General features: G+C 45.7%; 2 protein-coding genes across 3 annotated transcripts in view; one reads left to right on the top strand and one right to left on the bottom strand.

Annotated features, from left to right (window-relative positions):
• The window catches only part of LOC308333136 (uncharacterized protein), a 34,609-nt gene extending 18,854 nt beyond the window's left edge, over window positions 1–15,755 (bottom strand). The window contains exons 1-3 of the mRNA XM_080789331.1: window positions 15,654–15,755; window positions 14,743–14,836; window positions 13,415–13,508 (exon numbers count right to left, since the gene is read on the bottom strand). The gene's annotated coding sequence lies outside the window, so the exon portion shown is untranslated. The remainder of the gene's footprint in view (window positions 1–13,414; window positions 13,509–14,742; window positions 14,837–15,653) is intronic.
• Window positions 15,756–19,439: 3,684 nt separating this feature from the next.
• Window positions 19,440–26,747, top strand: LOC308333318 (NACHT, LRR and PYD domains-containing protein 3-like). Of its 2 annotated transcripts, none has more exons than XM_080789641.1 (10): window positions 19,440–19,647; window positions 19,786–19,959; window positions 20,417–20,800; window positions 20,959–21,030; window positions 21,663–23,430; window positions 24,003–24,167; window positions 24,336–24,509; window positions 24,917–25,090; window positions 25,680–25,726; window positions 25,956–26,747. In XM_080789641.1, exons 2-10 carry the CDS (start codon window positions 19,914–19,916, stop codon window positions 26,480–26,482), a joined length of 3,357 nt encoding a protein of 1,118 aa, XP_080645767.1. In that variant the 5' UTR covers window positions 19,440–19,647; window positions 19,786–19,913; the 3' UTR covers window positions 26,483–26,747. The 2 variants fall into 2 exon arrangements, with proteins under 2 accessions (XP_080645767.1, XP_080645766.1); XM_080789640.1 differs by having other exon boundaries at window positions 20,408–20,800.
• Window positions 26,748–27,637: the final 890 nt, after the last annotated feature.

Below are 27,637 nucleotides of genomic sequence, written 5' to 3'. Positions count from 1 at the left end.
GGCCTGTCCCTGAACGCCTGACCTCTCCAGAATATACGTGCTTTTGTTTTTAACTTTTTAAATATACTTTAGGTTTTAGGTTTATTTATTGAGCATATAGTACAAATAAATGACAATAACATATAAAAGAAACAAAAATATAATGCAAGGAAAGGAAGAAGCCTTATAGGCTTATATGGAATCCTTTCCTAAAGGAAGAGGTTATTGGTTTAAAAGATTAAAAGTTCATTAAGAACAGTACATAAATCTAGAAGTTGTCAAAGGGGGGCAGCTGTGCAGTAAACTTGGCTGAGTTGTCACCATGCAGCTATGGCCTCCCCACAAAGCCAAAACACAGCCCTTGTGCCGTGACATTGTATTCGCAATGCCGTGACCCGGATTCGAACCGGGGTTGCTGCGGCCACAACGCAGAGTACTAACCACTATACGATCACGGCGAGTTACCAGGGCCTGTCCCTGAATGCCTGACCTCTCCAGAATATACGTGCTTTTGTTTTTAACTTTTTTCATTGTTTGAATATACTTTGCTGAGTTGTCACCATGCAGCTATGGCCTCCCCACAAAGCCAAAACACAGCCCTTGTGCCGTGACATTGTATTCGCAATGCCGTGACCCCGATTCAAACCGGGGTTGCTGCGGCCACAACGCAGAGTACTAACCACTATACGATCACGGCGAGTTACCAGGGCCTGTCCCTGAACGCCTGACCTCTCCAGAATATACGTGCTTTTGTTTTTAACTTTTTAAATATACTTTGCTGAGTTGTCACCATGCAGCTATGGCCTCCCCACAAAGCCAAAACACAGCCCTTGTGCCGTGACATTGTATTCGCAATGCCGTGACCCGGATTCGAACCGGGGTTGCTGCGGCCACAACGCAGAGTACTAACCACTATACGATCACGGCGAGTTACCAGGGCCTGTCCCTGAACGCCTGACCTCTCCAGAATATACGTGCTTTTGTTTTTAACTTTTTAAATATACTTTAGGTTTTAGGTTTATTTATTGAGCATATAGTACAAATAAATGACAATAACATATAAAAGAAACAAAAATATAATGCAAGGAAAGGAAGAAGCCTTATAGGCTTATATGGAATCCTTTCCTAAAGGAAGAGGTTATTGGTTTAAAAGATTAAAAGTTCATTAAGAACAGTACATAAATCTAGAAGTTGTCAAAGGGGGGCAGCTGTGCAGTAAACTTGGCTGAGTTGTCACCATGCAGCTATGGCCTCCCCACAAAGCCAAAACACAGCCCTTGTGCCGTGACATTGTATTCGCAATGCCGTGACCCGGATTCGAACCGGGGTTGCTGCGGCCACAACGCAGAGTACTAACCACTATACGATCACGGCGAGTTACCAGGGCCTGTCCCTGAATGCCTGACCTCTCCAGAATATACGTGCTTTTGTTTTTAACTTTTTTCATTGTTTGAATATACTTTGCTGAGTTGTCACCATGCAGCTATGGCCTCCCCACAAAGCCAAAACACAGCCCTTGTGCCGTGACATTGTATTCGCAATGCCGTGACCCCGATTCAAACCGGGGTTGCTGCGGCCACAACGCAGAGTACTAACCACTATACGATCACGGCGAGTTACCAGGGCCTGTCCCTGAACGCCTGACCTCTCCAGAATATACGTGCTTTTGTTTTTAACTTTTTAAATATACTTTGCTGAGTTGTCACCATGCAGCTATGGCCTCCCCACAAAGCCAAAACACAGCCCTTGTGCCGTGACATTGTATTCGCAATGCCGTGACCCGGATTCGAACGGGGGTTGCTGCGGCCACAACGCAGAGTACTAACCACTATACGATCACGGCGAGTTACCAGGGCCTGTCCCTGAACGCCTGACCTCTCCAGAATATACGTGCTTTTGTTTTTAACTTTTTAAATATACTTTAGGTTTTAGGTTTATTTATTGAGCATATAGTACAAATAAATGACAATAACATATAAAAGAAACAAAAATATAATGCAAGGAAAGGAAGAAGCCTTATAGGCTTATATGGAATCCTTTCCTAAAGGAAGAGGTTATTGGTTTAAAAGATTAAAAGTTCATTAAGAACAGTACATAAATCTAGAAGTTGTCAAAGGGGGGCAGCTGTGCAGTAAACTTGGCTGAGTTGTCACCATGCAGCTATGGCCTCCCCACAAAGCCAAAACACAGCCCTTGTGCCGTGACATTGTATTCGCAATGCCGTGACCCGGATTCGAACCGGGGTTGCTGCGGCCACAACGCAGAGTACTAACCACTATACGATCACGGCGAGTTACCAGGGCCTGTCCCTGAACGCCTGACCTCTCCAGAATATACGTGCTTTTGTTTTTAACTTTTTAAATATACTTTGCTGAGTTGTCACCATGCAGCTATGGCCTCCCCACAAAGCCAAAACACAGCCCTTGTGCCGTGACATTGTATTCGCAATGCCGTGACCCGGATTCGAACCGGGGTTGCTGCGGCCACAACGCAGAGTACTAACCACTATACGATCACGGCGAGTTACCAGGGCCTGTCCCTGAATGCCTGACCTCTCCAGAATATACGTGCTTTTGTTTTTAACTTTTTTCATTGTTTGAATATACTTTGCTGAGTTGTCACCATGCAGCTATGGCCTCCCCACAAAGCCAAAACACAGCCCTTGTGCCGTGACATTGTATTCGCAATGCCGTGACCCCGATTCAAACCGGGGTTGCTGCGGCCACAACGCAGAGTACTAACCACTATACGATCACGGCGAGTTACCAGGGCCTGTCCCTGAACGCCTGACCTCTCCAGAATATACGTGCTTTTGTTTTTAACTTTTTAAATATACTTTGCTGAGTTGTCACCATGCAGCTATGGCCTCCCCACAAAGCCAAAACACAGCCCTTGTGCCGTGACATTGTATTCGCAATGCCGTGACCCGGATTCAAACCGGGGTTGCTGCGGCCACAACGCAGAGTACTAACCACTATACGATCACGGCGAGTTACCAGGGCCTGTCCCTCAACGCCTGACCTCTCCAGAATATACGTGCTTTTGTTTTTAACTTTTTTCATTGTTTGAATATACTTTGCTGAGTTGTCACAATGCAGCTATGGCCTCCCCACAAAGCCAAAACACAGCCCTTGTGCCGTGACATTGTATTCGCAATGCCGTGACCCGGATTCGAACCGGGGTTGCTGCGGCCACAACGCAGAGTACTAACCACTATACGATCACGGCGAGTTACCAGGGCCTGTCCCTGAACGCCTGACCTCTCCAGAATATACGTGCTTTTGTTTTTAACTTTTTAAATATACTTTGCTGAGTTGTCACCATGCAGCTATGGCCTCCCCACAAAGCCAAAACACAGCCCTTGTGCCGTGACATTGTATTCGCAATGCCGTGACCCGGATTCGAACCGGGGTTGCTGCGGCCACAACGCAGAGTACTAACCACTATACGATCACGGCGAGTTACCAGGGCCTGTCCCTGAACGCCTGACCTCTCCAGAATATACGTGCTTTTGTTTTTAACTTTTTAAATATACTTTGCTGAGTTGTCACCATGCAGCTATGGCCTCCCCACAAAGCCAAAACACAGCCCTTGTGCCGTGACATTGTATTCGCAATGCCGTGACCCGGATTCGAACCGGGGTTGCTGCGGCCACAACGCAGAGTACTAACCACTATACGATCACGGCGAGTTACCAGGGCCTGTCCCTGAACGCCTGACCTCTCCAGAATATACGTGCTTTTGTTTTTAACTTTTTAAATATACTTTAGGTTTTAGGTTTATTTATTGAGCATATAGTACAAATAAATGACAATAACATATAAAAGAAACAAAAATATAATGCAAGGAAAGGAAGAAGCCTTATAGGCTTATATGGAATCCTTTCCTAAAGGAAGAGGTTATTGGTTTAAAAGATTAAAAGTTCATTAAGAACAGTACATAAATCTAGAAGTTGTCAAAGGGGGGCAGCTGTGCAGTAAACTTGGCTGAGTTGTCACCATGCAGCTATGGCCTCCCCACAAAGCCAAAACACAGCCCTTGTGCCGTGACATTGTATTCGCAATGCCGTGACCCGGATTCGAACCGGGGTTGCTGCGGCCACAACGCAGAGTACTAACCACTATACGATCACGGCGAGTTACCAGGGCCTGTCCCTGAATGCCTGACCTCTCCAGAATATACGTGCTTTTGTTTTTAACTTTTTTCATTGTTTGAATATACTTTGCTGAGTTGTCACCATGCAGCTATGGCCTCCCCACAAAGCCAAAACACAGCCCTTGTGCCGTGACATTGTATTCGCAATGCCGTGACCCCGATTCAAACCGGGGTTGCTGCGGCCACAACGCAGAGTACTAACCACTATACGATCACGGCGAGTTACCAGGGCCTGTCCCTGAACGCCTGACCTCTCCAGAATATACGTGCTTTTGTTTTTAACTTTTTAAATATACTTTGCTGAGTTGTCACCATGCAGCTATGGCCTCCCCACAAAGCCAAAACACAGCCCTTGTGCCGTGACATTGTATTCGCAATGCCGTGACGCGGATTCGAACCGGGGTTGCTGCGGCCACAACGCAGAGTACTAACCACTATACGATCACGGCGAGTTACCAGGGCCTGTCCCTGAACGCCTGACCTCTCCAGAATATACGTGCTTTTGTTTTTAACTTTTTAAATATACTTTAGGTTTTAGGTTTATTTATTGAGCATATAGTACAAATAAATGACAATAACATATAAAAGAAACAAAAATATAATGCAAGGAAAGGAAGAAGCCTTATAGGCTTATATGGAATCCTTTCCTAAAGGAAGAGGTTATTGGTTTAAAAGATTAAAAGTTCATTAAGAACAGTACATAAATCTAGAAGTTGTCAAAGGGGGGCAGCTGTGCAGTAAACTTGGCTGAGTTGTCACCATGCAGCTATGGCCTCCCCACAAAGCCAAAACACAGCCCTTGTGCCGTGACATTGTATTCGCAATGCCGTGACCCGGATTCGAACCGGGGTTGCTGCGGCCACAACGCAGAGTACTAACCACTATACGATCACGGCGAGTTACCAGGGCCTGTCCCTGAATGCCTGACCTCTCCAGAATATACGTGCTTTTGTTTTTAACTTTTTTCATTGTTTGAATATACTTTGCTGAGTTGTCACCATGCAGCTATGGCCTCCCCACAAAGCCAAAACACAGCCCTTGTGCCGTGACATTGTATTCGCAATGCCGTGACCCCGATTCAAACCGGGGTTGCTGCGGCCACAACGCAGAGTACTAACCACTATACGATCACGGCGAGTTACCAGGGCCTGTCCCTGAACGCCTGACCTCTCCAGAATATACGTGCTTTTGTTTTTAACTTTTTAAATATACTTTGCTGAGTTGTCACCATGCAGCTATGGCCTCCCCACAAAGCCAAAACACAGCCCTTGTGCCGTGACATTGTATTCGCAATGCCGTGACCCGGATTCGAACGGGGGTTGCTGCGGCCACAACGCAGAGTACTAACCACTATACGATCACGGCGAGTTACCAGGGCCTGTCCCTGAACGCCTGACCTCTCCAGAATATACGTGCTTTTGTTTTTAACTTTTTAAATATACTTTAGGTTTTAGGTTTATTTATTGAGCATATAGTACAAATAAATGACAATAACATATAAAAGAAACAAAAATATAATGCAAGGAAAGGAAGAAGCCTTATAGGCTTATATGGAATCCTTTCCTAAAGGAAGAGGTTATTGGTTTAAAAGATTAAAAGTTCATTAAGAACAGTACATAAATCTAGAAGTTGTCAAAGGGGGGCAGCTGTGCAGTAAACTTGGCTGAGTTGTCACCATGCAGCTATGGCCTCCCCACAAAGCCAAAACACAGCCCTTGTGCCGTGACATTGTATTCGCAATGCCGTGACCCGGATTCGAACCGGGGTTGCTGCGGCCACAACGCAGAGTACTAACCACTATACGATCACGGCGAGTTACCAGGGCCTGTCCCTGAACGCCTGACCTCTCCAGAATATACGTGCTTTTGTTTTTAACTTTTTAAATATACTTTGCTGAGTTGTCACCATGCAGCTATGGCCTCCCCACAAAGCCAAAACACAGCCCTTGTGCCGTGACATTGTATTCGCAATGCCGTGACCCGGATTCGAACCGGGGTTGCTGCGGCCACAACGCAGAGTACTAACCACTATACGATCACGGCGAGTTACCAGGGCCTGTCCCTGAATGCCTGACCTCTCCAGAATATACGTGCTTTTGTTTTTAACTTTTTTCATTGTTTGAATATACTTTGCTGAGTTGTCACCATGCAGCTATGGCCTCCCCACAAAGCCAAAACACAGCCCTTGTGCCGTGACATTGTATTCGCAATGCCGTGACCCCGATTCAAACCGGGGTTGCTGCGGCCACAACGCAGAGTACTAACCACTATACGATCACGGCGAGTTACCAGGGCCTGTCCCTGAACGCCTGACCTCTCCAGAATATACGTGCTTTTGTTTTTAACTTTTTAAATATACTTTGCTGAGTTGTCACCATGCAGCTATGGCCTCCCCACAAAGCCAAAACACAGCCCTTGTGCCGTGACATTGTATTCGCAATGCCGTGACCCGGATTCAAACCGGGGTTGCTGCGGCCACAACGCAGAGTACTAACCACTATACGATCACGGCGAGTTACCAGGGCCTGTCCCTCAACGCCTGACCTCTCCAGAATATACGTGCTTTTGTTTTTAACTTTTTTCATTGTTTGAATATACTTTGCTGAGTTGTCACAATGCAGCTATGGCCTCCCCACAAAGCCAAAACACAGCCCTTGTGCCGTGACATTGTATTCGCAATGCCGTGACCCGGATTCGAACCGGGGTTGCTGCGGCCACAACGCAGAGTACTAACCACTATACGATCACGGCGAGTTACCAGGGCCTGTCCCTGAACGCCTGACCTCTCCAGAATATACGTGCTTTTGTTTTTAACTTTTTAAATATACTTTGCTGAGTTGTCACCATGCAGCTATGGCCTCCCCACAAAGCCAAAACACAGCCCTTGTGCCGTGACATTGTATTCGCAATGCCGTGACCCGGATTCGAACCGGGGTTGCTGCGGCCACAACGCAGAGTACTAACCACTATACGATCACGGCGAGTTACCAGGGCCTGTCCCTGAACGCCTGACCTCTCCAGAATATACGTGCTTTTGTTTTTAACTTTTTAAATATACTTGGCTGAGTTGTCACCATGCAGCTATGGCCTCCCCACAAAGCCAAAACACAGCCCTTGTGCCGTGACATTGTATTCGCAATGCCGTGACCCGGATTCGAACCGGGGTTGCTGCGGCCACAACGCAGAGTACTAACCACTATACGATCACGGCGAGTTACCAGGGCCTGTCCCTGAACGCCTGACCTCTCCAGAATATACGTGCTTTTGTTTTTAACTTTTTAAATATACTTTAGGTTTTAGGTTTATTTATTGAGCATATAGTACAAATAAATGACAATAACATATAAAAGAAACAAAAATATAATGCAAGGAAAGGAAGAAGCCTTATAGGCTTATATGGAATCCTTTCCTAAAGGAAGAGGTTATTGGTTTAAAAGATTAAAAGTTCATTAAGAACAGTACATAAATCTAGAAGTTGTCAAAGGGGGGCAGCTGTGCAGTAAACTTGGCTGAGTTGTCACCATGCAGCTATGGCCTCCCCACAAAGCCAAAACACAGCCCTTGTGCCGTGACATTGTATTCGCAATGCCGTGACCCGGATTCGAACCGGGGTTGCTGCGGCCACAACGCAGAGTACTAACCACTATACGATCACGGCGAGTTACCAGGGCCTGTCCCTGAACGCCTGACCTCTCCAGAATATACGTGCTTTTGTTTTTAACTTTTTAAATATACTTTGCTGAGTTGTCACCATGCAGCTATGGCCTCCCCACAAAGCCAAAACACAGCCCTTGTGCCGTGACATTGTATTCGCAATGCCGTGACCCGGATTCGAACCGGGGTTGCTGCGGCCACAACGCAGAGTACTAACCACTATACGATCACGGCGAGTTACCAGGGCCTGTCCCTGAACGCCTGACCTCTCCAGAATATACGTGCTTTTGTTTTTACCTTTTTTCATTGTTTAAATATACTTTGCTGAGTTGTCACCATGCAGCTATGGCCTCCCCACAAAGCCAAAACACAGCCCTTGTGCCGTGACATTGTATTCGCAATGCCGTGACCCCGATTCGAACCGGGGTTGCTGCGGCCACAACGCAGAGTACTAACCACTATACGATCACGGCGAGTTACCAGGGCCTGTCCCTGAACGCCTGACCTCTCCAGAATATACATGCTTTTGTTTTTAACTTTTTAAATATACTTTGCTGAGTTGTCACCATGCAGCTATGGCCTCCCCACAAAGCCAAAACACAGCCCTTGTGCCGTGACATTGTATTCGCAATGCCGTGACCCGGATTCGAACCGGGGTTGCTGCGGCCACAACGCAGAGTACTAACCACTATACGATCACGGCGAGTTACCAGGGCCTGTCCCTGAACGCCTGACCTCTCCAGAATATACGTGCTTTTGTTTTTACCTTTTTTCATTGTTTAAATATACTTTGCTGAGTTGTCACCATGCAGCTATGGCCTCCCCACAAAGCCAAAACACAGCCCTTGTGCCGTGACATTGTATTCGCAATGCCGTGACCCCGATTCGAACCGGGGTTGCTGCGGCCACAACGCAGAGTACTAACCACTATACGATCACGGCGAGTTACCAGGGCCTGTCCCTGAACGCCTGACCTCTCCAGAATATACGTGCTTTTGTTTTTAACTTTTTAAATATACTTTGCTGAGTTGTCACCATGCAGCTATGGCCTCCCCACAAAGCCAAAACACAGCCCTTGTGCCGTGACATTGTATTCGCAATGCCGTGACCCGGATTCGAACCGGGGTTGCTGCGGCCACAACGCAGAGTACTAACCACTATACGATCACGGCGAGTTACCAGGGCCTGTCCCTGAATGCCTGACCTCTCCAGAATATACGTGCTTTTGTTTTTAACTTTTTTCATTGTTTGAATATACTTTGCTGAGTTGTCACCATGCAGCTATGGCCTCCCCACAAAGCCAAAACACAGCCCTTGTGCCGTGACATTGTATTCGCAATGCCGTGACCCCGATTCGAACCGGGGTTGCTGCGGCCACAACGCAGAGTACTAACCACTATACGATCACGGCGAGTTACCAGGGCCTGTCCCTGAACGCCTGACCTCTCCAGAATATACGTGCTTTTGTTTTTAACTTTTTAAATATACTTTGCTGAGTTGTCACCATGCAGCTATGGCCTCCCCACAAAGCCAAAACACAGCCCTTGTGCCGTGACATTGTATTCGCAATGCCGTGACCCGGATTCGAACCGGGGTTGCTGCGGCCACAACGCAGAGTACTAACCACTATACGATCACGGCAAGTTACCAGGGCCTGTCCCTGAACGCCTGACCTCTCCAGAATATACGTGCTTTTGTTTTTACCTTTTTTCATTGTTTAAATATACTTTGCTGAGTTGTCACCATGCAGCTATGGCCTCCCCACAAAGCCAAAACACAGCCCTTGTGCCGTGACATTGTATTCGCAATGCCGTGACCCCGATTCGAACCGGGGTTGCTGCGGCCACAACGCAGAGTACTAACCACTATATACGATCACGGCGAGTTACCAGGGCCTGTCCCTGAACGCCTGACCTCTCCAGAATATACGTGCTTTTGTTTTTAACTTTTTAAATATACTTTGCTGAGTTGTCACCATGCAGCTATGGCCTCCCCACAAAGCCAAAACACAGCCCTTGTGCCGTGACATTGTATTCGCAATGCCGTGACCCGGATTCGAACCGGGGTTGCTGCGGCCACAACGCAGAGTACTAACCACTATACGATCACGGCGAGTTACCAGGGCCTGTCCCTGAATGCCTGACCTCTCCAGAATATACGTGCTTTTGTTTTTAACTTTTTTCATTGTTTGAATATACTTTGCTGAGTTGTCACCATGCAGCTATGGCCTCCCCACAAAGCCAAAACACAGCCCTTGTGCCGTGACATTGTATTCGCAATGCCGTGACCCGGATTCGAACCGGGGTTGCTGCGGCCACAACGCAGAGTACTAACCACTATACGATCACGGCGAGTTACCAGGGCCTGTCCCTGAACGCCTGACCTCTCCAGAATATACGTGCTTTTGTTTTTAACTTTTTAAATATACTTTAGGTTTTAGGTTTTAGGTTTATTTATTGAGCATATAGTACAAATAAATGACAATAACATATAAAAGAAACAAAAATATAATGCAAGGAAAGGAAGAAGCCTTATAGGCTTATATGGAATCCTTTCCTAAATGAAGAGGTTATTGGTTTAAAAGATTAAAAGTTAATTAAGAACAGTACATAAATCTAGAAGTTGTCAAAGGGGGGCAGCTGTGCAGTAAACTTGGCTGAGTTGTCACCATGCAGCTATAGCCTCCCCACAAAGCCAAAACACAGCCCTTGTGCCGTGACATTGTATTCGCAATGCCGTGACCCGGATTCGAACCGGGGTTGCTGCGGCCACAACGCAGAGTACTAACCACTATACGATCACGGCGAGTTACCAGGGCCTGTCCCTGAACGCCTGACCTCTCCAGAATATACGTGCTTTTGTTTTTAACTTTTTAAATATACTTGGCTGAGTTGTCACCATGCAGCTATGGCCTCCCCACAAAGCCAAAACACAGCCCTTGTGCCATGACATTGTATTCGCAATGCCGTGACCCGGATTCGAACCGGGGTTGCTGCGGCCACAACGCAGAGTACTAACCACTATACGATCACGGCGAGTTACCAGGGCCTGTCCCTGAACGCCTGACCTCTCCAGAATATACGTGCTTTTGTTTTTAACTTTTTAAATATACTTGGCTGAGTTGTCACCATGCAGCTATGGCCTCCCCACAAAGCCAAAACACAGCCCTTGTGCCGTGACATTGTATTCGCAATGCCGTGACCCGGATTCGAACCGGGGTTGCTGCGGCCACAACTCAGAGTACTAACCACTATACGATCACGGCGAGTTACCAGGGCCTGTCCCTGAACGCCTGACCTCTCCAGAATATACGTGCTTTTGTTTTTAACTTTTTAAATATAATTGGCTGAGTTGTCAGTCACCATGCAGCTATGGCCTCCCCACAAAGCCAAAACACAGCCCTTGTGCCGTGACATTGTATTCGCAATGCCGTGACCCGGATTCGAACCGGGGTTGCTGCGGCCACAACGCAGAGTACTAACCACTATACGATCACGGCGAGTTACCAGGGCCTGTCCCTGAATGCCTGACCTCTCCAGAATATACGTGCTTTTGTTTTTAACTTTTTTCATTGTTTGAATATACTTTGCTGAGTTGTCACCATGCAGCTATGGCCTCCCCACAAAGCCAAAACACAGCCCTTGTGCCGTGACATTGTATTCGCAATGCCGTGACCCGGATTCGAACCGGGGTTGCTGCGGCCACAACGCAGAGTACTAACCACTATACGATCACGGCGAGTTACCAGGGCCTGTCCCTGAACGCCTGACCTCTCCAGAATATACGTGCTTTTGTTTTTAACTTTTTAAATATACTTGGCTGAGTTGTCACCATGCAGCTATGGCCTCCCCACAAAGCCAAAACACAGCCCTTGTGCCGTGACATTGTATTCGCAATGCCGTGACCCGGATTCGAACCGGGGTTGCTGCGGCCACAACGCAGAGTACTAACCACTATACGATCACGGCGAGTTACCAGGGCCTGTCCCTGAACGACTGACCTCTCCAGAATATACGTGCTTTTGTTTTTAACTTTTTAAATATACTTGGCTGAGTTGTCACCATGCAGCTATGGCCTCCCCACAAAGCCAAAACACAGCCCTTGTGCCGTGACATTGTATTCGCAATGCCGTGACCCGGATTCGAACCGGGGTTGCTGCGGCCACAACGCAGAGTACTAACCACTATACGATCACGGCGAGTTACCAGGGCCTGTCCCTGAACGCCTGACCTCTCCAGAATATACGTGCTTTTGTTTTTAACTTTTTTCATTGTTTAAATATACTTTGCTGACTTGTCACCATGCAGCTATGGCCTCCCCACAAAGCCAAAATACAGCCCTTGTGCCGTGACATTGTATTCGCAATGCCGTGACCCGGATTCGAACCGGGGTTGCTGCGGCCACAACGCAGAGTACTAACCACTATACGATCACGGCGAGTTACCAGGGCCTGTTCCTGAATGCCTGACCTCTCCAGAATATACGTGCTTTTGTTTTTAACTTTTTTCATTGTTTGAATATACTTTGCTGAGTTGTCACCATGCAGCTATGGCCTCCCCACAAAGCCAAAACACAGCCCTTGTGCCGTGACATTGTATTCGCAATGCCGTGACCCGGATTCGAACCGGGGTTGCTGCGGCCACAACGCAGAGTACTAACCACTATACGATCACGGCGAGTTACCAGGGCCTGTCCCTGAACGCCTGACCTCTCCAGAATATACGTGCTTTTGTTTTTACCTTTTTTCATTGTTTAAATATACTTTGCTGAGTTGTCACCATGCAGCTATGGCCTCCCCACAAAGCCAAAACACAGCCCTTGTGCCGTGACATTGTATTCGCAATGCCGTGACCCCGATTCGAACCGGGGTTGCTGCGGCCACAACGCAGAGTACTAACCACTATACGATCACGGCGAGTTACCAGGGCCTGTCCCTGAACGCCTGACCTCTCCAGAATATACGTGCTTTTGTTTTTAACTTTTTAAATATACTTGGCTGAGTTGTCACCATGCAGCTATGGCCTCCCCACAAAGCCAAAACACAGCCCTTGTGCCGTGACATTGTATTCGCAATGCCGTGACCCGGATTCGAACAGGGGTTGCTGCGGCCACAACGCAGAGTACTAACCACTATACGATCACGGCGAGTTACCAGGGCCTGTCCCTGAACAACTGACCTCTCCAGAATATGCCTTAGGGCCGATTCATACTCTTATTATACCGCTGTTTCGGCGCTGTAGTGCCGAAATGATTTCGGCTCGTCAGAAATTTTCAGTAGCACCGAAGAGCCGAATTTAGGACGGTACCCGCCCCCCCCCTGAACCTCAAATGACGTCAAATTGTAGGCTCCACAGCGCTAAAATAGGAGTATGAATCGGCCCTTACTTTGTACCATACAACCTTTTGTGATAAAGTCTGTCAATCAGTGATTCTTTCAAGGTCAACAAGTTGGAAAAATGTCAAGTAAAAATACGACATTTAGTTGTTTGAACTCATATCTAATACATGAGGTAATAAGAATGCACTTTTCTTTTTGAAGTCAGTATTTGAGTGCATTTTGCACCCAGGATCGCTTTTACTGTTAGGCCTACAACAGAATATCAAATGTCAGCAGCAACACAACTTACTTTTTGTCTTGCACATGTAGACCGACAACACTGTATCCAAGGAAGAACTGCTCAAATGAATGCACAAACGAAAGTCTGCGGCTGCGCCTCCACTCTGAAAGCAATAACAGGAGAAACAGATTATCTGATTAGGACAAAGTTGTTAAATGTAGATTGCTTTCTACTGATATATTATATTATATATTTTCATTCAAACGTTCAAATCCCACAAAACCAAATAGGCTCGCCTCCTAGGCAGCAGAACCCCATGAGAAGATTATGTTAGAACACCCCTTAGTTAGTGTGTGTTTGTAGAAAGTACACCCAAAATAATAATACATTTTTGGACACCTCGGACTCTGAGTGCTGCTCAAAGGCGGAGCTATTTATGCGTTACTGTAGCCTACGTGTGTTGCCCATGGTCCACTGGTCCTAGTGGACAGGAGGACACTTCTTCGAGATAATATTGCTGGGGTCTGGAAACTAATTAGTACGACCCACATGCATGCATGTCCGCTCCACAAGGCCAAAAGTCAGCCCTTGTGCCGTGACATTGTATTCGCAATGCCGTGACCCGGATTCGAACCGGGGTTGCTGCGGCCACAACGCAGAGTACTAACCACTATACGATCACGGCGAGTTACCAGGGCCTGTCCCTGAACGCCTGACCTCTCCAGAATATACGTGCTATTGTTTTTAACTTTTTAAATATACTTTGCTGAGTTGTCACCATGCAGCTATGGCCTCCCCACAAAGCCAAAACACAGCCCTTGTGCCGTGACATTGTATTCGCAATGCCGTGACCCGGATTCGAACCGGGGTTGCTGCGGCCACAACGCAGAGTACTAACCACTATACGATCACGGCGAGTTACCAGGGCCTGTCCCTGAACACCTGACCTCTCCAGAATATGCCTTAGGGCCGATTCATACTCTTATTATACCGCTGTTTCGGCGCTGTAGTGCCGAAATGATTTCGGCTCGTCAGAAATTTTCAGTAGCACCGAAGAGCCGAATTTAGGACGGTACCCGCCCCCCCCCTGAACCTCAAATGACGTCAAATTGTAGGCTCCACAGCGCTAAAATAGGAGTATGAATCGGCCCTTACTTTGTACCATACAACCTTTTGTGATAAAGTCTGTCAATCAGTGATTCTTTCAAGGTCAACAAGTTGGAAAAATGTCAAGTAAAAATATGACATTTAGTTGTTTGAACTCATACCTAATACATGAGGTAATAAGAATGCACTTTTCTTTTTGAAGTCAGTATTTGAGTGCATTTTGCACCCAGAATCTCTTTTACGGTTAGGCCTACAACAGAATATCAAATGTCAGCAGCAACACAACTTACTTTTTGTCTTGCACATGTAGACCGACAACACTGTATCCAAGGAAGAACTGCTCAAATGAATGCACAAACGAAAGTCTGCGGCTGCGCCTCCACTCTGAAAGCAATAACAGGAGAAACAGATTATCTGATTAGGACAAAGTTGTTAAATGTAGATTGCTTTCTACTGACATATTATATTATATATTTTCATTCAAACGTTCAAATCCCACAAAACCAAACAGGCTCGCCTCCTAGGCAGCAGAACCCCATGAGAAGATTATGTTAGAACACCCCTTACTACCCTTAGTGTGTTTTTGTAGAAAGTACACCCAAACTAATAATACATTTTTGGACACCTTGGACTCTTGAGTGCTGCTCAAAGGGGGAGCAATTTATGCGTTACTGTAGCCTACGTGTGTTGCCCATGGTCCACTGGTCCTAGTGGACAGGACACTTCTTCGAGATAATATTGCTGGGGTCTGGAAACGAATTAGTACGACCCGCATGCATGCATGTCCGCTCCACAAAGCCAAAACACAGCCCTTGTGCCGTGACATTGTATTCGCAATGCCGTGACCCGGATTCGAACCGGGGTTGCTGCGGCCACAACGCAGAGTACTAACCACTATACGATCACGGCGAGTTACCAGGGCCTGCTCCTGAACGCCTGACCTCTCCAGAATATGAATTTCTTTGTACCATACAACCTTTTGTGATAAAGGCTGTCAATCAGTGATTCTTTCAAGGTCAACAAGTTGGAAAAAAGTCAAGTAAAAATACGATATTTAGTTGTTTGAACTCCTACCTAATACATGAGGTAATAAGAATGCACGTTTCTTTTTTTAAGTCAGTATTTGAGTGCATTTTGCACCCAGAATCACTTTTACTGTTAGGCTTACAACAGAATATCAAAAGTCAGCAACACAACTTACTTATTTTAGTCTTAGACGCACATGTAGACGGACAACACCATGACCAAGGAAGAACTGCTCAAATGAATGCACAAACGAAAGTCTGCGGCTGCGCCTCTACTCTGAAAGCAATAACAGGTGAAACAGATTATCTGATTTGGACAAAGTTGTTAAATGTAGATTGCTTTCTATACTGACATTATTTCGTTCAAATCCCACAAACCTTACCAAACATGCTCGCCCTCCTACGGCAACAGAACCCCATGAGAAGATTATGTTAGACCACCCCCTAGTGTGTGTTTGTAGAAAGTACACCCAAACTAGTAATAATATATTTTTGGACACCTCGGGCTGAGTGCTGCTCAAAGAGGATCGCGGGGGGAGCAATTTATGCGTTACGGTAGCCTACGTGTGTTGCCCATGGTCCACTGGTCCTGGACAGGAGAAACACTTCTTCGAGATAATATTGCTGGGGTCTGGAAACGAACAGAGTACGACCCACATGCATGCATGTCCGCTCCACAAGGCCAAAAGTCAGCCCTTGTGCCGTGACATTGTATTCGCAATGCCGTGACCCGGATTCGAACCGGGGTTGCTGCGGCCACAACGCAGAGTACTAACCACTATACGATCACGGCGCGCTACCGGGGCTGGTTGTTGACACGCCGCCGCAGTCTAGTTTGTCTGTTTACGACACATATAATGTTGAAGTCTTGGAGAAATGTCAAAGAATTGGTTCTTGTCAATCTCGTGTATTTTTAATTCAAGAGGTTGTGTCAGGGAGTGGTCGACGCCCATAACAGAAGCTTCTAAAATATTATTATTATTATTAATATAGGCTATAGGCCTACTAAAATCCGAACTACAATTTACACGCTCACAAGATTAGCCTAAAATAGACTCGTAGTCCTATGTATTTTTTTTAATCGATTTTGTCATTTTTAATCTACAACAGTCTCAATTTACCTGAGGGGGACAGGGACAAGACCAGCTGCCCCTTTAGAGCCCCGAACATGTTAGCCATGCATGACGCTCGTACTTCATGTCATGTTTCAGGGCTAGAACATGTAGACTACAAAACAAATGCAAAATGTAATGTGCTTACTTTGATTGATTGATTGAAATATTTATTAACAGTTTGCTGAATTACAGTACATTTCAAGCACAAACTCAATACAAAGACACTTGTTTACAAGAGGGTCCACCATGTTCAATTCATCAAAACATTTAGAGACATACAAATAGACACTTCTATATACCGGTAGTTAAAGAACAGAACAGGAATTCATCATAAAGGAAGCAAAAAGGGAAAGGAAACATATACAATGAGGGGGAAAAGGGGGGGATTCAGATTTTACGGGGGCCAGTTTCAAATTGAAGCCGTCCGTAGGTGCCCTTTGGAGTCAAGGGATTCACATGTCTTAATGACTGTTGGTAGGGCGTTCCACATTTTGGTGACATGGGAGCGAAAATAATTTAGTCCCTTGTTTGTGCCGAATCTGGGTTGTACATGGTTTGTTGCACTCCCTCTGGTGTTGTGGGTGTGGACTTCGTTTACATTAAGGAAGTATTTAGAGAGGTACATGGGTATCTTGGTGGTGTATCGAATCTTGTGGACCAGACCCATTGCAAGATGCTGTACTCTGTCGTCGACCCTAAGCCATTCCAGCCTGTTAAAGTGGGCAGGGGTGAGGTGGGTTCGGGGGGTGAGGCCAAGTAGGAGCCTGACCAGTTTGTTTTGGGAGGCCTGGAGCCTTGTTTTAAGGGCCTTTGAGGTGGTATCAAGAGGTGCATGTATAGTCAAAGAAACCTTGTTTTGGGCTCCTGTTAAGGTCTTCAATGTGTTTTTGTTGACCAATGAGGAGATCCTGTAAAGGAATCTTGTTCTTTGATTGACTTTTTTGATTACGTTGGTGGCCATTTTATCACCGGGAAAGATTGGGCTCCAGGATGGAACCTAGGTAGGTAATTTTAGGTAAACTTTTCATGTGATAATATTGTCAGAATTTGTCAAACACTCTAACCAAGAAGCCATCTATCTGCCTTGCTGAGATTACTATTTGATCCGAAGAGAATGTATTCAGTTTTTCCCAGGTGTCAGGATAGTTTAATCCTTACACTTACTCCACTATATAGTCCAATCCTCCACTTAGTCCACTATATAATGCCAATGCTGGCAGCTGTGCCTAAGCAATTGAAATCCTCTCAAGTAATCCGAACTCTGTCATTATGGAATTATCTTCTAATATTCTATTATCTATATTATTTCTGTTATTGAATATTTTCTTATTTCTTGTCCACACTGAGGTGGTGTTACAACAATTGCACTGCCTGTTATTTATGTTGTCATATAGCTGTACTGTAAGTAAGTGCAGAACTTTGGCAAATACAGAGCTTGAACTTTTCTCATATAAACAAAACAATTACTAAAAGAAACTGGTTAATTTAAGAAGAAGAAAAAAGAAGAAATAAAACCTCAAGTGTACCAATATCAAAACCAGACTTCCTGTTATGCACTTACTAGAAAGGAAGTGAGAAATGTGGTCTTGGTCTGTCATGCCATAGTTCTAAGACATATTCAGGGTCCTCCATTCTCAATTCATCAAAGCGTTTAAAGACATACAAATATACACATCTATGTAAAAATACTAATAAAATCAAATCAGATGATGGTTAGAAAAAGGGAAAACAGGTAGACTAGGCCTAGTATAGAAAACAGAGGGGAGGGGGGGTGCATTAATAGTGTGAGTACGATAAGGTTATCGCAACAGCCTCAGGCCCACCTTTGCAGGTACTCACTCCTGCGCCTTCTGTGGGCCAGTGGCATCGCTCTCTCCATCTCTCCTTCCCTCAAGGCACCGACGGGACTATGCATGGCAGGGGCGTCCTTCTCCCTGAGCCAAGACTAGGCTTGACCGCATACCTCAAATAGACAGGAGTTGGGTGGCTTCAGCATTATATTTGGGCCTAAATATTATATTAGAAGCTTTTAATCAATGTCACCATGGTCTAGACTCTATACTGTACACTACAGTGTACACACATTTGTCCAGAGGGAAAAGGACAGGGGATGCTCTAGCACTCCCTCGTGTCTATCTGTGCACGCCACTGATGTTGGCTCACTGGAAAGACTCCTATTAGGTCCATCCATTAATAATTAGCCCTGAGACCTGACTGTTGTGATTGAAGGACGAGCGTCATGTGAACCATGCAGCTACTAATAAATATGATTCAGATGAATTGACAAAATGATTTCAAATGATACCAGCTGCGAACTTGGCCTATATGAAGCATATAGGTAATCGAGGTCCTGTGTTAGTTTGTAAAAGACGTCAAGATTTGACTGACAATTATGACGCACGAATCTGGCCAGAAATCTAGCCAATTTGATGTTGGTTGTTGAAGTTTGGCACACATTTTAATTTGAAATCCTTTCAATATAATCCTAAAGCTCTGTCATTATTGAAAAAGTATATTTTGAGGATTGAGGGTGCTCAGTACAACTCCACTGCCTGCTATTCCTGCAAATCTTGAAGATTTCTCATAATTGCAATAAACAAAACTAAAAGAAACTGGTTCATTTAAGGACATGGTTAAAAAAATGAAATAAAAAAAGAACTCAAGGGTACCATATCAAAACCAGACTTCCTGTTATGCACTTACTTCGAGAGGAAGTGTAGTCTTGGTCTGTCACGCCATATATCTGCTAACAAGCAACCACAGTCGACGCAAGTATCTGACAGCAACCTGGGGAGTGTCAATCTGCAGGAGTAGCCTCTTAGAGAGAACCTTGTGAGGTGGCTTAGCCTACATTATCTACAACCATGTACTTCCTTCATATCATTGCAGGAAAAATAATTAATTGATAACAAAGACAGGTTGGAGTCATCTGGAGGAAGAGACTTTTTAGCGGTCTTTGATGGAGATGCACTGTATGTAGGTTTGATGTGCCGGGTTAACTAACAGACAGGATATGCCCGTGACAAATGCCACCCCAACGCAGACAGTGGGTGAGGTGAGTCTTTTTTAGATGTTTGAGAATCAGATCATACTGTTTTTGTTTTGTTTGTAGGCTATGCACCTTTTATATTATAGTTACTGTAACTTAATGTGTCTTCTGTATTCGACCCCACCCTATACCTACCGACTGTAGATGCAGTGAGAAAGCCATGACAGTTCAGGGATCGATGAAGTCAATCTAGATTATAATCGATGGATGGAAACATGGAGTGAAGTGACCAGAACAGAGCCGTGTGCCCCTCAGTGGATGTCCAGAACAAAATGGAGCAGGAGCAACTTTCTGAAAGGACACATCAGGGCTGTCCGGGTAATGAAAGTTATATTCTTTTAGAATAATGTTAAAAAATAAAATAGATAAATACATTTAGAAGCAGCTCAGATTCTGACATTGTTTGAGACACACAGTCAAAGGTTCCATTAAAACAACCTCGGAAGGTCTGAGGAAGGGCTGCGGCCGAAACGTTACCCGATTTTTCATTTCTTATGACTTTATTTTTGATCCAGCACCCAGCCTATAGGTATAGATGTGCGTGTCCTTGTTGACTGTTTGTTCAGCCTCCTCTACTAGTTATAATTTTGTCTGCCAATACACCTTTAAAATGTGCAATAATTCCCAATGCTCGTGCATGTAAAACTGTAATTAAATTACAGAGACTTTCTCTGAGTCTCGCTCAATGAGAGGTTTTAACATTGAATAGGTATTTTTTTAAACTCAGATTTAAATGGACTTTTATTCTTCTGTGCTACCCTATCAGTTCCTCCAGCTCATGGTATCTGTGAAGCCCAGAGTGGAAGCATGGCCGTGGCTCCTACCCTCTCTACTGTTCCTCCAGCCCATGGTATCTGTGAAGCCCAGAGTGGAAGCATGGCCGTGGCTCCTACCCTCTCTACTGTTCCTCCAGCCCATGGTATCTGTGAAGCCCAGAGTGGAAGCATGGCCGTGGCTCCTACCCTCTCTACTGTTCCTCCAGCCCATGGTATCTGTGAAGCCCAGAGTGGAAGCATGGCCGTGGCTCCTACCCTCTCTACTGTTCCTCCAGCCCATGGTATCTGTGAAGCCCAGAGTGGAAGCATAGCCGTGGCTCCTACCCTCTCTGGGTGTCACATCCATGGGTCGGTCAACATCAATGTCAGCTCCACAGGTCCAGGTGCGCCTGCCCTACATATGTACAAAGATGAAATATGGAGATATAATTGATAATGATATAATTCTTATCATTCTCCCTAATGCTAAAAGTCCCATTGCACGAATGTCATGTCCACTCACTCACAGAGCCCATTTCATTACCCTCCTCTTCTTATGCAGGACCTGTACTTCCATCACAGGACAACAATCATGCTACAGTCCCACCTGCTCATCTGCATTGTGAAGTTGATGGTGAGCTATTGTAAATAATATGTATTATGTTATTTGTTACAAAAATGCTGTTGTACTGTACATCGATTGCGTGGTTTAACACATTAAGGACCTGAGGCCGATTCTACGAATGCTTTCAAGATTTTTCGAAAATAGCAGATATACTAGCTCGCAGTGTGGCACGAAGTGAGCTTGTTTATCTGCTGTTTTTGAAAAGCCAACGCAAAAATTGAAAATGACAGATGCTTTCCCGTTTTTTTAAACTGCCAACTAGGGTTGTCACGAATCATGATCATGACATTTCATACAAATAATTGTGATGTTCGAGAACTATTAATTGTGTTTCTGTGTCATTGGACATTGGAACATTATAAATAAAATGTTCAAAGGAGAAATGACAGGTAGCAGACATTTAAATATATAATACAATGGCCAAAATATGCCATCATATTGTATTTATAATTTTCTGCTTTCAAATAAAAAATGTATTAGAAATAGCAGAAATAGCTTGTAGAGCTGCTATTTCCCTTATGTTTTTGCGACCAGGCGATTGTGTAATAATTTGTGATAGCCCAGGCCTGCTGCCAACATCACTGAACACATTTCAACAACGCAAAAGTTCTTTACATAGTTTCACGTATTGCCTTTCACAGAGGGATGGGTCCTGAAGATTGCAGCAGCGATCAAAGCTATTCTGAGAGACCGGTTCAGACACTGTCCTCAGGGAGAGACCGGCGGAAACAAGACTCTCCTCAATAAGATCTACACAGAGCTATACCTCACACAGGCAGGAGGAGGGGAGGTCAACCATGAACACGAGGTGAGACAGATCGAGGCAGCGTTCAGAGCGATCACACAGGAGGACACGCGGATCAAGTACAATGACATCCATGTGCTTTCAGCCGGACAAGACGGCTTTCTGAGAGTCGTGGTCACGAGGGGGGTCGCGGGCATAGGGAAGACCGTGTCCGTCAACAAGTTCACTCTGGACTGGGCCGAGGAGAGAGCCAATCAAGACCTGGAACTCGTGCTTCCACTTTCTTTTCGAGAGCTGAACTTAATGAGTAAGAGAGTGCTGAGTCTATCACAGCTTCTCGTTGTCACTTTCCCCGACATAAAAGAAGTGCAGATTCTACCGGAGAACAAGGTACTCATAATCCTGGATGGATTAGACGAAAGCCGCTTTTCCCTCGACTTCGAGAACCATGAGATAGTGTCTGATGATAGACAGCCAGCCACAGTAGATGTACTCCTGACAAATCTCATCAGGGGATATCTGCTTCCCAAAGCTCTTGTCTGGATTACTTCCCGACCGGCAGCAGTCAGTCAGATCCCTCTTAAGTTCATTGACCGGGTGACAGAGGTGCGAGGGTTCACAAACCCCCAGAAGGAGGAATACTTCAGGAAGTGCATCTCTGACGAGAGCCTGGCCAACACAATAATCAAGCACGTCACATCCATCAGGACCCTCCACATCATGTGTCACATACCGATGTTCTGCAGGATGGCAGCCACGGTTTTTGAGAAGAGGTTGCTGGCAGCAGACAGCAGAGGCACACCCAAGACGCTTATCCAAATGTTCATACACTTCCTGGGCTCGCATGGACAAAAGGATGCAGGCGCCGACGTGACAAGAAACGGCATAGTGTCGCTGGGCAAGTTGGCCTTCAAGGAGTTGGAGAAAGGCCACTTGATCTTCAGCGAGAAAGACCTGCTCGCAAACGGTGTAGACGTGGAAAAGGTGCCACAGCTCTCCGGGGTCTACACTCAGGTCTTCACTCAAGAGGAACTGACGCTGTGCAAAAGCAAAGTGTTCAGCTTTGTGCATCTGAGCGTTCAGGAATTCTTTGCAGCTCTTTACGTGTTTCTCACGTTCAACAATGACGATGTCAATGTCTTGGTCTCTAGGAGATCCTCCATTTCAAGACTTTTTCCAGTCGGCAGAGATGCATCAGCGCTGATCCTTTACAAGGCAGCGGTCGACAAAGCCTTGGCTTGTGAGAGTGGACATTTTGACATTTTCCTTCGCTTTCTCTTGGGCCTCTCCCTGGAATCCAACCAGGACATGTTGGGAGATCTTCTGACAGAAAAGAACAGCACAAAGAAGTCACAGACCAGACCGGAAATCATCAAACACGTCAAGCAGAAGATCAGGACGACCGCATCTCCGGAGAGATGCATGAACCTGTTCCACTGTCTGAATGAGCTGGGCGACCGCTCTCTGGTGGAGGAGATCCAGGGTTTCCTGAGCGCAGGTAGTCTGACCAGAACCCAGCTCTCACCGGCACAGTGGGCCACACTGAACTTCGTACTGCTGACCTCGGAGGAGGACTTTGGTCTGTTCGAGCTGAGCAAGTATGCCAAGTCTGAGGAGGGTCTTCTGAGGCTGCTGCCCGTCATCAAAGCATCTACAATAGCACAGTGAGTATTGTTACGACATCAGAATAAGAAGCCTTTATTGCCATGACATGTAAAACATGTTAGGAATTTGTTTCGGTGAGCAGTAATACCATGTAAATGGCTTTATCTAATCTCCATATTTGCATGAAATTGTATTCGCTCATATCTCCATAATTCTTAGCAGTTAATTTGGCATGGTCATCAGTGACCACTTTCCAAAGCCTTTCTGAATTGCCCTTATCTTGCAAAAATCATTGTTTCCCAAACAATGAATTGGGACTTGGCCCGAGGCGGGTCCCATTTATGGGCAGAAAAATATTTTCATTCAAATCAATAATAATCAAATAAATTCGATTGTAATAATAATAATAATCAAAGAAAAATGTTTAAGAAGCAGTGAAAATGTAAAGCTCACAATGTGTCGCATTGTGACACGTTGTGATCTTGTAAACTGGCTATTTTTAATAGTTTAATAGTCCCGGGGAGACATTCTCTTTTGGGTCTCGTGCTCTTAAAGTTTGGGAACTCTACAATGTGGGAACGTTCTACGTGATGTTAAGCTGTTTGTCATTCTTGTCCGTCCCCTGTTGCAGTCTACATGGATGCAACCTCACAGAGAAGTGCTGTCAAAGCCTGGCAGCTGCTATCAGCCTATCCAATATTAAAGAGATAGACTTGAGCGAGAACAACCTCACGGATGACGGGTTAACACTGCTCTCTGCTGGACTGATGCAGCAGTGCACACTGGAGACACTAAGGTTGGTATACAATCTTATGTTTTCTCATTTGCACACAATTGTATCCATCCACACCATATCAAGTACTGTAGTATAGTATAAAACCTTTTATTGTTTTCCCTGAGCAAAACCTATTTTCCCCGGATTAATCTTTGGTACACTTTCCCCGACTGCTTCTGGTTGATCAAGCCTGAAGCACTGCAACCTTACAGAGCAGAGCTGTGGTGACATAGCCTCCGTTATCAGCTCCACCTCGTCTCAGCTCAGGAAGCTAGATTTGTCCGACAACGAGCTGCAGGATTTAGGGGTGAAGAGGCTGTCGGAAGGACTGGCGAGGCTTCAGTGTAAACTGGAAATACTCATGTAAGTGTCCCGAATAAACCCCATGCCTTCCCTACAGCGTTACCACGAAAATCTGGAAAAAGCATCTGTCATTTTAGATTTATCCTTGTTTATAGCTCATATACTCAAAGGAAAATTTGTGCAAATCTTTGAATATAATTATTATTTTAAAGCGAACATTTTAAACGCTTCCGGGAGTCCCTGGAACAAAATATTTTTATATGGGGGTCGGCTGCCAAATATATACCAGTAGGCCTATAGTTTTGGGGGTCCTTGACTTGAAAAAGTTTGAGCATCACCGATATACTAAAGCAACGTAGGTTTTTCAGGAAACCGATTTAGAAGACATTTTTACAATAAACCTCAGGTCTTAATGGGCAACATCATCGAGAATATATAAAATTAAACATCTATCTTCTGTTTTGAAGTTTGCGCCTTTGCAGAGTCACCCAGGGAGGCTGTGCTTTCCTGGCCTCCGCTCTCAACTCCAACCCGTCTCGTCTGAAAGAGCTGGACCTCAGCTTCAACCATCCAGAGGAACTCGGCCTGAGCCTGCTGTCCACCCTGCGAGAGGACTCCCGCTGTAGCCTGGAGAAACTCAGGTATGGATGAGTTAAGCAATATTACACCAGAGGGGGTGGTTTAACGTCAGTAATGCACGCCTGTGATGCTGCAGCAACGAGCCCGCAGAAGTTACCCTTAAAACTAAGAAAATCACTGAGAAAACTTTTGTGGTCGTAGTGACTACGACCTGTGGGCCGTAGTCACTACTACCCACAGGTCGTAGTCACTACTACGACCACAAATGTCCCAAGAAACTAGCTAGCCCAGTAACCGAGTTTGCTGCGCTCTGGGAGAACAGAGCAGCTGAGTGGTGCTCGTTTGAACCACGGTTAGAAGGCTATTTCAACCAATCAGACTTCTTCCCCCAAACGACCTGTTGCATGTGCCTTTGTGTTGTCTTTATAAATACAACATTCTTCATTAACCACATTAAACCAGTGTTTTGGGAATGTTCTCAACAAATAGAAATAATTCAAAGTAGTGAAAATAGCCAATCTACAAGCTCACAGTGCGTTGTGATGAAACATGTGAGGTTGTAGATCAGCTATTTTTGCTACATAAAATGTAATGCTGAAATAATGGTTGCATGTCAGTAAATCATTGTCTCTTTCTCTCTCCTTATGACAGCGTGGATCATTGTGGGGAACCCAGGATCCAACCAGAACCAAAGAAATGTAGGTTTGACCTTTTCCTCAAATAACCAAAACAGTATTAAAGCCAGAGATTCTCAGGTGGGGGACGGGATGGTGACGGTGGGGTTGGGTATACTTGGGTCACACATTGACAACTGAAAAATAAAAAAAATGTGCCAGTAAAGGTCCTGGAATAAATTAAGTTCAAGAAGCCCTGATGTATCGTTAATACATTCCTTTGACGGTTTCTCTTCCGTTTTTTCCCCACCAGATGCGACTGAACTCACCCTGGATCCCGACACCGCTCACAGAGACCTCCTTCTGTCCGAGGGGAACCGGAAGGCCACGAGATGGACCGAGCAGCCGCGCCCCGACCGCACGCAGAGGTTCGACTACTGGAGACAGGTGCTGTGCAGGGAGGGCCTGACCGGCCGCTGCTACTGGGAGACCCGATGGAGCGGCAGAGCTCACGTAGGAGCGGCCTACGGGCGGATGAACCGGAGAGGAGAGGGCGACGACTGTTGGCTCGGGAAGAACGCCTTCTCCTGGAGCCTGAGCTGCACCAAGGACAGCTACAGCGCCTGGCACGGAGGCGTCGGCACCGCCGTGAAGCTGCCCCCGTGCGGCTTCAACAGAGTCGGGGTGCATCTGGACTGGTCAGCCGGACGGCTGTGCTTCTACGGGGTCTCCACCGGCGGTACGCTGACCCTACTGCACTCCTTCCAGGACACTTTCACCGAGCCCCTGTATCCAGGCTTCAGGCTCGGGTGGGTGGCCTCCACAGTGGTCCTCTGCTAAAGTGCAAAAAGCGCTGCAGCCATATTATAGGCCACCGGTTGGGTCCTTGAGGAGGTTCCCCATCAAAATGAGAAACAGTTACACTGTAGTTACTCGTTTCTGATCTATAGGTCGTTCATCTATTTTGTAAAATAATGAAAATGTATGGGGCACCCTGGAACAAATTATTTTTGCAGCCATTTTTTACATGGAAATGTTTGAGAAACACTGGCATATAGACTGGCAGTCAGCAGTGTGCTGATTGCTAATGACTAACATTTTCTGTTGGGACTATTTAGTACACCAAAATAAAGTGTGAATATTCAGTCAATGAGTCATAATTGATTTGAAAGTAGAATACCAGTACCATGTATACTGTACACCAAAACACATACAGGTGTGACATAATCCATTGTGCCGTTTTAGCATGAAACAAAAAATGCAATGAAACAGTTCAGACATCAAAGGATGAAGCATGCTTTGTACTTTGTACTATGAAGTGTTGTGCCTGCATGGGTCTTGACCTCTGGCCGTCAGAACATCAGAACTGCTGCGACGGTGTTTCAGGATGCCGTGTGGAGGCTGGACAGGATCTAAATGGTGGTCGTCAGGGACGTGCAGAGAGTGTTAGAGAGGCGCAGGGGCTGAAATCCCGTTAAGAGGGCACCTTTGGACCAAAAATAGGGAAAATAGCAGATCTACAAGCTCTCAACGCGTCGGCACTGCGATGTGTTGAGAGCTTGTAGATCATCTATTTTCAGGGCGCAACCCAGCACTCTTTTTAGCTAGTGGACATGGATTTCGAAACAAATATGTTCAACGCAAAAATGCTATACGTTCAAGTTCAGGAGATTGAAGGCTGCCTTCAGGCATGGCATGGAAAGGAAAGGAGTGGCAGGTGCATTTCTTCCACTATAGTAAATGCTGCATTCAGGGTCTGGAGAGGGCAGTTGTTTAACAGACGGGTAAAAGGGGCTGTGTGTGTGCACGTCCCTGGTGGTCAGTGACTGATTTCTCTTGCTTCCCTTACCAGAATCCACTCCTGACAGAGGTCCGTCTGTGTGAATCGGGGCCCACGCTGCCTATAGAGATCAGCATTAACGTTAGTCTACAACTAAATTACACTTAAGAATGAAATGATAGTTTACAAACTGTAAAAGAATGAAATGATCATTT

This window comes from Protomyctophum bolini (assembly GCF_963924005.1).
Source record: "Protomyctophum bolini genome assembly, chromosome: 18".
NCBI lineage: Eukaryota > Metazoa > Chordata > Actinopteri > Myctophiformes > Myctophidae > Protomyctophum > Protomyctophum bolini.
This window is presented reverse-complemented; position numbering and strand designations above follow the sequence as displayed.